Genomic DNA, 6,963 nt, shown 5'->3' with positions numbered 1-6,963 from the left:
CCTCCCCCTCCCATGTATATTTTGTGAGATTTGTCCTTGCCAAGGGCAGTTCCCCTGGAAGATGGGAGGAGGAGTGAAGGTTTGTTGTTCCTCTCCTCACACTAAGGGTGCAGATTGTTGGGACCTAGGGTATGGGTGGCAGTGCTCTCTCACCTTCTTACCTTGGGGGATATTATCATCTCTCCAAGACAGGGAAAGCCAAAGTTTAAACTCACAGGGTTTGGTAAACACACATTTCTCATGTTCACATGCTAGTAAAGGCAGGCCTGTGCGTGGCAGAGAAATCTTTCCATTTCAGCATTTGGTTGGCTTTTGGTTTGTTTGATTTTGTTGTTGTTGTTGTTGTTGTTGGTCTTTCAATCTGGTCCTTGACATAACTACCCCTTTCCTATGCTGTTAATCCATTTGTTTCTGGAGATTTTTAAAGGGATCTTCTCACAATTCAGTGGAGAGGTTGATAAAGCCGTTTTCTGCATTGCTGTAAATAGAAATCTCTTTGAGTCATTACAACTTTCTTTTCCAACTTTTCCTCTTTTGACAAAGCTTAAAAATGCTAACAAATGGCTCAAGAGCATCCAAGCCCCCCATGCCTTATTCTCCTTAGAGTTCATCTTCTTCCTGTCCCACTCTGTGCTATCTCCTATCAGAAGCTACGTGCTGGTGGTGGTGATGGTGATAGTGGTGGTAGGTTGTGTACATGTTCGAGTGCTCATACACATGTGCATGTGCATGCATGCGTGTGTGTGCATGTGTTAGTTGCTCAGGGAAAATGAACCGGTGAGAGGCTAGGTTGTCACTGTCAGTGTCTATAACATCCAATATTCCCAGCAGTCTCCATCCAACTTCAAACCAGGCCTGACCCAGCTTATCTTCCATTTTCAGGATGGAACAGCTATAGACAAGGATTCTGTCTCTGAGAATCTCCTTTCTACTTTCTTTTCTTATGAGCTCTACAAGACTATGGTCTTCCCTTTATAATCAAGGATGCTAAGCTACTAGGACCCTATTGTAAAACAATTTTTTTTTCTTTCTAGTTCTCCACATTCCATTGTTATGTAACCCTTTCCCCCACCCCCACGGAAAGACAATGATTCTAGGAAAGATAGCCTGCTTCTTGCTTTAATTTGGGATTTGAACAGCAGTGAATACCCAACTTGCCTGCAGGTCAGGTCCAGCCGTTTTCTCTTTCCTTTCTGAAGTGCAAGATGCTCGTCTCACTCGCTGAACTTAAGCCCCCATTGTAGCCAATACCTTCCTCTTTCCTGGATGGTGGGGATGTGATGTTACTGGTTACAAGGTCCCTTGCCCACTCCAGTCCACTAATTACCTCTTGTTTGCTAATTGCAGGACTCAGAGGGTGTGAACAGGTCTTCATTTGTTTGTAACAGAAGTCTGAGGATAAAATTCTGACTAGCCCTTGAGACCTGTTCTCTTTATAGCTAGACACAGTAATGGCCATCTGATTGCACAAAACATCATGACTTACAGACACTTGATTTAAAGGGGGACTTCAGGCACAGTTTACGGCAACAACAACCTCATTTGTGCAGGAATCCTTTCTGAAACACGCTAAGTGAAAGAGAGAGTAAATAAATTTACATTCAAGCTTAGATAATTCCAGTAGCCAATTCCTCACTCTCTTGCTTGTGTGAGTGCTCTTGGAATGTGGTAACATTTTTAACTCGAGAATTTTGCCTGTGTTCATTAATAACTACTTGATTATTTTGAGTGGAATAAGTCTCTAATACCCTGTTTGATTTAAACAAAGGTCAGGGGGTAGAAGGGCACATTTAATACTAACTCAGAAATTCTGCTTTAATGTGATTTCTTCATTGCATGAATGAGCTGAGTATCATCATTCTTGTCACTGGTACCACCTCCCCTTTCAGACTGTGCTCTGGTAATACACCTCTGTATGCCACCCCACTCCAAGTGTCTAAACTAAGCTGGTAGTAGTGGCGCACACCTTTAATCCCAGCACTTGGGAGGCAGAGGCAGGTGGATTTCTGAGTTCGAGGTCAGCCTGGTCTACAGAGTGAGTTCCAGGACAGCCAGGGCTATAGAAAGAAACCCTGTCTTGAAAAAAACAAAACAAAAAACATAACAAAACAAAACCAAGTGTCTAAACCAGAGAAATGTCACTCCTTATTCTGGGCAAAGAGGATAATTTCTTTTGTTCGCAAGGGACTACATCAACAAAAGGAAGATAGACCAAAGTATTTGTTAGCCAAGTATTGCTTCTGTCCATTGGCTAGGCATATTCATGGTGCTGGTAAATTATTTTGTCCACAGAGTTACGTTGACTGCCACGGGTCCTTCTATCTCCTTCACATTCTGCATAAGGAGTCTACTGCTTACCTGTTATCTGGCAACATCCATCAACCCATCCATCTACATGATGGATCCATCCACATCGGAGCTCCGGGAAATTGAGTTTTCTGGAATACCGTGTTTCCACTTCTCTTGGCAGAGTGCCTGGCAGTGAAGAGCTTTAAATTTGGCATCTGTCACTGCCTGTCTTGGTCCAAATGATACCGTGCTAAATACCATGAAGAATACTGCACAGGGGAAATCAGTAGTGGCTTGTGAGATTGGTGAACTTCATATTACCATGGGGCTATTAGAACTGTTAGCCAGATGCTTCCTGTAGACTTCCAGAAAGGGGAAAGCTCAGGGCTACTGGGACCCAGAGGCACCGAGTGAAAGATGCAGAAAGTGAATAAATCACAGGGCGCATTCATTTCATTCGGCCCGTGTGAGTTCACCAACCTCGCCGTGGGTGACCAAGCTCTATAGCTAGCCTCTCTCCCTTCTGCACTGTGTGCCTTCGAGGTGCTGCCGTCATTTCACACACTCCCCGAACAGCATCCTCAGGACCCGGCATGTATTTTCATGTGTTTGCTCTATTATCCCTCCCTGCTTGAGACTCGCAGATAATTGATGATGCTTTAGTTAATCATCCTCCCCCCTCTTTTGTTCACCAGGTACCTCAGCCTTCAAGGGCCTTCTTTATTGAGAATCAATGCCTCTCCTAGGTAATTGATCACCAAAGACCCAGGGAGACTCAATTCATCCTGGAGTGTGGGTAATCGTCATGAATAATCAAGATGCCGTGGCTTCGATACTGCATGAGTGCAAGCAAGCACTGGATCGTCTCTTGTTGGAAACGCCAGATGTGTCTACAGAGGACAAGAGTGAGGACCAGCGGTGCAGAGGTGAGGTTCTGATGGGAGACACCAGGGCTCGAGCCGGCAGGTTCAATGCCTGCACCCTTGCCTGAGCGACATATTCTCCTCTCTGCCCTACTTTTCTTCTCCTGGCAGATGACCACCGAGAGATGAGTGGATTTCTAGGGCATGAATGGGAAGGGCTGCGGGGAAGAAGCCCACTTTGTTGCAGAGAATTGCTGTCAGTTCTAATTTTAGGCTTCAGTACACTTGAGGCTACGAGAAACAGTTTAGTTCAGGAAAGAACAAAAGGGTCCAAGTTGGCCGGTGCACGCAAATTTCAATTATTAAAAAAAAAATGGAAGCAACTTCTGAATGGTGGCACGCACTCATTCTCAAACAAGGATTTTGTGCTTCATCAGTTTCCATAGACTTCTGTGGCTTCCAGAAATATGTCACCTCGATACTGAGAGCAGTCTCTGTTTTCTTGGTCCCCAACAAACTCCTTATTCCATTTGTAAAAAAAAAAAATTAAAAAAAAAACAAAACATTGATCTCAAAAATGACTCTTTACATCACAACCATGATCTGGATTTTTGCCTGCTTCCTGGTTCGTGCTGTCTATAGTTACTGATATTGCTTGAGAAGAAGTTTCAATCACAAAATCTAGAAAGCTACAAAAGACGTATTTCTTCTTCGGCCAGCTATGGAGAGGCTCCCTCTTTAGGTTCTTTTTAATCGTTTGAATAATTTTCTTTTCATTTGTTTAGCATATTCTTAATATGTGCCCTTAATATTTTTTCTAGTGTACGTTAAAGTACTCAAGACACTAAAGTGTTTGGGTATTTCATTTGAGAATAAGATGCCTGAGTAAAATTGTCTGTAATGGGAAGCTTTCCCTTAGTGGTGGTACACAGGCACATATGTGTCTGACAGGCCATTTTAGGTAGCTATGACACTCTAAGCTATGTAACCTGTCATTTGACTGCCTTCTGGGTGAAGCCCTGTACGTGTAATCAGTCCTCAAACCAAACCGCAGTGGCTTGTGCTCCCATTCTTTCCTAGCTGACTCAACAAGCATGTGATTGTCTGCTTGCTGCATGTGCTAGTCAGCCTGAGATCACAGACCCCTCATGTCAGCGCCTGGTCCTCAACTATAGTTTCTAGGCTCCTGGCCAATAAGGGATAGCTGGCTCTCTGTCTCCCTGGGGCTAAGTGTCAGGTTGGGTTGTTTTTCTTGTTTCTCTGAAAGTTTTCTTAGTGTCCTCTTCCTGTTACGTGGTGCGTGCCCTCATTTAAGCCTCAGAGTCTCCCTGTGGACGTGCAAGGCCTCAGTCAGGTGCCATTTTCTTCCCAAGTGACACAGAATAGGAGAAAAATCAATTTAGTCTCAAATAAGGCAAGTCAAGGCTGTAAAATCTTCAGACAGACATGGCCTTTCAGGTAAGCTTCTAAGACGGGGGCCAGATAGCTAGTGAGAGAGGAATCCTCACACACAAGAGTGGAAAATTGCCCAATCCCTACTGTTCTGTGGCCTGCATCTGTGCAGAACCACTCCTGCTCAGGTGGGCTGATGGTGGTGAGTGGCTTTGGTCCTTTGGTTGTGGCATTACTGCCTGGGATCAGAGAGACAGACATTAATACAGAGTCACTTTATGTGCACAGCAGCTGGTAGACTTGGGGACACCGACACAGCATATTCTCTTGTCTCTCCCCTTAACCCCATCTCCTTCCTCCTTCCTACAAGCCTGGAGAGCTTTGAGCTAGCACCTGGGAGACGGGGAAAGAACTGGAATTGAGAACTGAAAGACAGGTCAGCTTGAAAACCTTTGCTTTAGGGGTACACTGTATTTTAGTGTGCCCCACTGGTCTGTTTACAGTTTGGCAAGGGAGACTAAAACTATTGATAAAGAGCAAGCTTTCTATAGGCTGGGCATGGTGGTGTATACCCGTCATCCCAGCATGGGAGGATCAAGAGTTTGAGACCAGCCTACGCTGCACAGCCATACTATGTCCTGTTAAAGTCATAGAAGAAGGCAAAAGAAGCACTCTCTAGTACTGTGAAGAACGTACCCATTCCACAGCATGATAGAAGCCTATGGACCCAGAAATGGGATTTCCAGTGTCAAGTGACCGGCCTTCTCTTTGTGTCTAGATGTTGGCCATCCAAATGAGACCCCGAGAATGGAAAGGGACATCTTAAGTCCACTTGGACCACACAGGACAGTGCTCTCCAACAGTCATCTTACCCACTGACATTTAGAAACCCTCTTGAAGAAACTGCGCTCTACACGAACATTGCGTTTTCAGAAACGGAACACTGTTCACTAGCAGTAACACACAGATTTTGCAGCCAGATGTGATCACATTGGTCCTCACTTCTAGCGCTCTGTTTCCATGGGGATGTTCCTGTGGATGGAGTAAGGGTCCAGGAACTGGTGGTCTGGGAGTCACAGGATCATCTCTGGTCATCGACACGGGTCACTCATTGGCATGGTGCTCTCAATGACAAAGTGTCTTTCCCTGTCTAGAAGCATCCTTATCTTTACTCATGGGGTAGCAAGTTCACATAAAGATATCTAGGACTGAGACAGGCTCTCTTCCTTCTTTCTGTTTCTGCTCTTCTGTCATGTCTGTTTTCTCTGTTTAGTGTGTCTCATGTACATTTAGTGCTATCTTGGTCTTTTAACTGTTACCCTGTGCTACCACTGTGATGTGGTCTACCAAAAGGGATGAGCTATGAAAGATGATGGTTGTGTTGAGGATGCTTCCAGCCTAGGAAGGCAAGGAGATGTGATTACAGAACATTGGGATGCAGCCTAAAGGGAACATACGCCTGTGGGTTTGGAAGTACTTGGAGGAGGTATTTCAATCCACTGGAAGGTGATGACAGACTAACAGGAGTGAGATAAAAATGTCTGTTTTGAATGCCAAAGACAGTGCGCCTGAGTTTGGTCATCAGGCTTTGGGGGTAGAGCAATTACAAAAAAATATTGTCCTGGTCTACTTTGTTAGAGGGGGAAGAGGGGATCAGCAATAAAAGAAGCTTGTGAGGGTGAGCTGGGACTATCAAAAGGAAAGAGAAGATGAGTTTTAGGATCTGTGGGATTTGACAGTTAAGTTGATTCAGGGAGGGAAAGCAAACAGCTAGAAGGGTAGACTTCAGATCTGGGTGACTCAGTGTGTGGCGGTCCCATGCATCCAGGGAGAACATGGAAGGAGATGGGGTTAGAGCAGAGCTGGCTGGAGGGGTTCTAGCCAGCTCACAGACATGGCTCTGGCAGGCCCAGCCCTTCTCACCGATTTCTTCTGCCTCGCTAAAACTATTAGATTACATTCCTGATGCTAACCCCGAAAGTCTAATCCCTTATCTGGCCAGTTTCTCCTCCTCAGGCTGACTACAAGGTTCAGCTAAAGAATTAAAGTCCAGCAATCAAAACCCTCCTCTGACTCACCTAATTAACGTGTCCAATTAAAATTAGACACCTCACCCGATGCAGTTTACCCCCCCCTTTGCTTTGATAAGCTACCATTTCCTTATGCGCTTGTGTGTCTGTCTCCTCTCTGTACAGAGGCTGTCCTTTGTTGCCTGTCCCCTCTCCCTTGTCCCCTGTCTCCTGTCTTTGTCTCTTATTCCCTGCCCTCTGGAACAAATAAATCTCCTTTGTGCTGAGAACTTGGTCTTGGGCATCCTGAGCCAATGCTGGTCCTTACACTGATGAATTCGCTTCAGAATGTGTTTTCTTAGAGACACAACACACACACACACACACACACACACACACACACACACACA

The 6,963-nt window shown here is 45.1% G+C and overlaps 1 protein-coding gene across 4 annotated transcripts in view; it reads left to right on the top strand.

Annotated features, from left to right (window-relative positions):
- Positions 1-6,963, top strand: part of Alpk1 (alpha kinase 1) — a 105,360-nt gene that overhangs the window by 39,770 nt on the left and 58,627 nt on the right. For all 4 annotated transcript variants that reach the window (XM_021158235.2, XM_029475300.1, XM_029475299.1 and 1 more), the window contains one exon: positions 2,985-3,215. In XM_021158235.2, coding sequence (XP_021013894.1) covers positions 3,095-3,215 — 121 coding nt within the window. In that variant the 5' untranslated portion in view covers positions 2,985-3,094. The remainder of the gene's footprint in view (positions 1-2,984; positions 3,216-6,963) is intronic.

Source organism: Mus caroli, chromosome 3 (assembly GCF_900094665.2).
Source record: "Mus caroli chromosome 3, CAROLI_EIJ_v1.1, whole genome shotgun sequence".
Lineage (NCBI taxonomy): Eukaryota > Metazoa > Chordata > Mammalia > Rodentia > Muridae > Mus > Mus caroli.
Note: the sequence above shows the minus strand (reverse complement) of the source record. Positions and strands in the feature narration are given on the sequence as shown.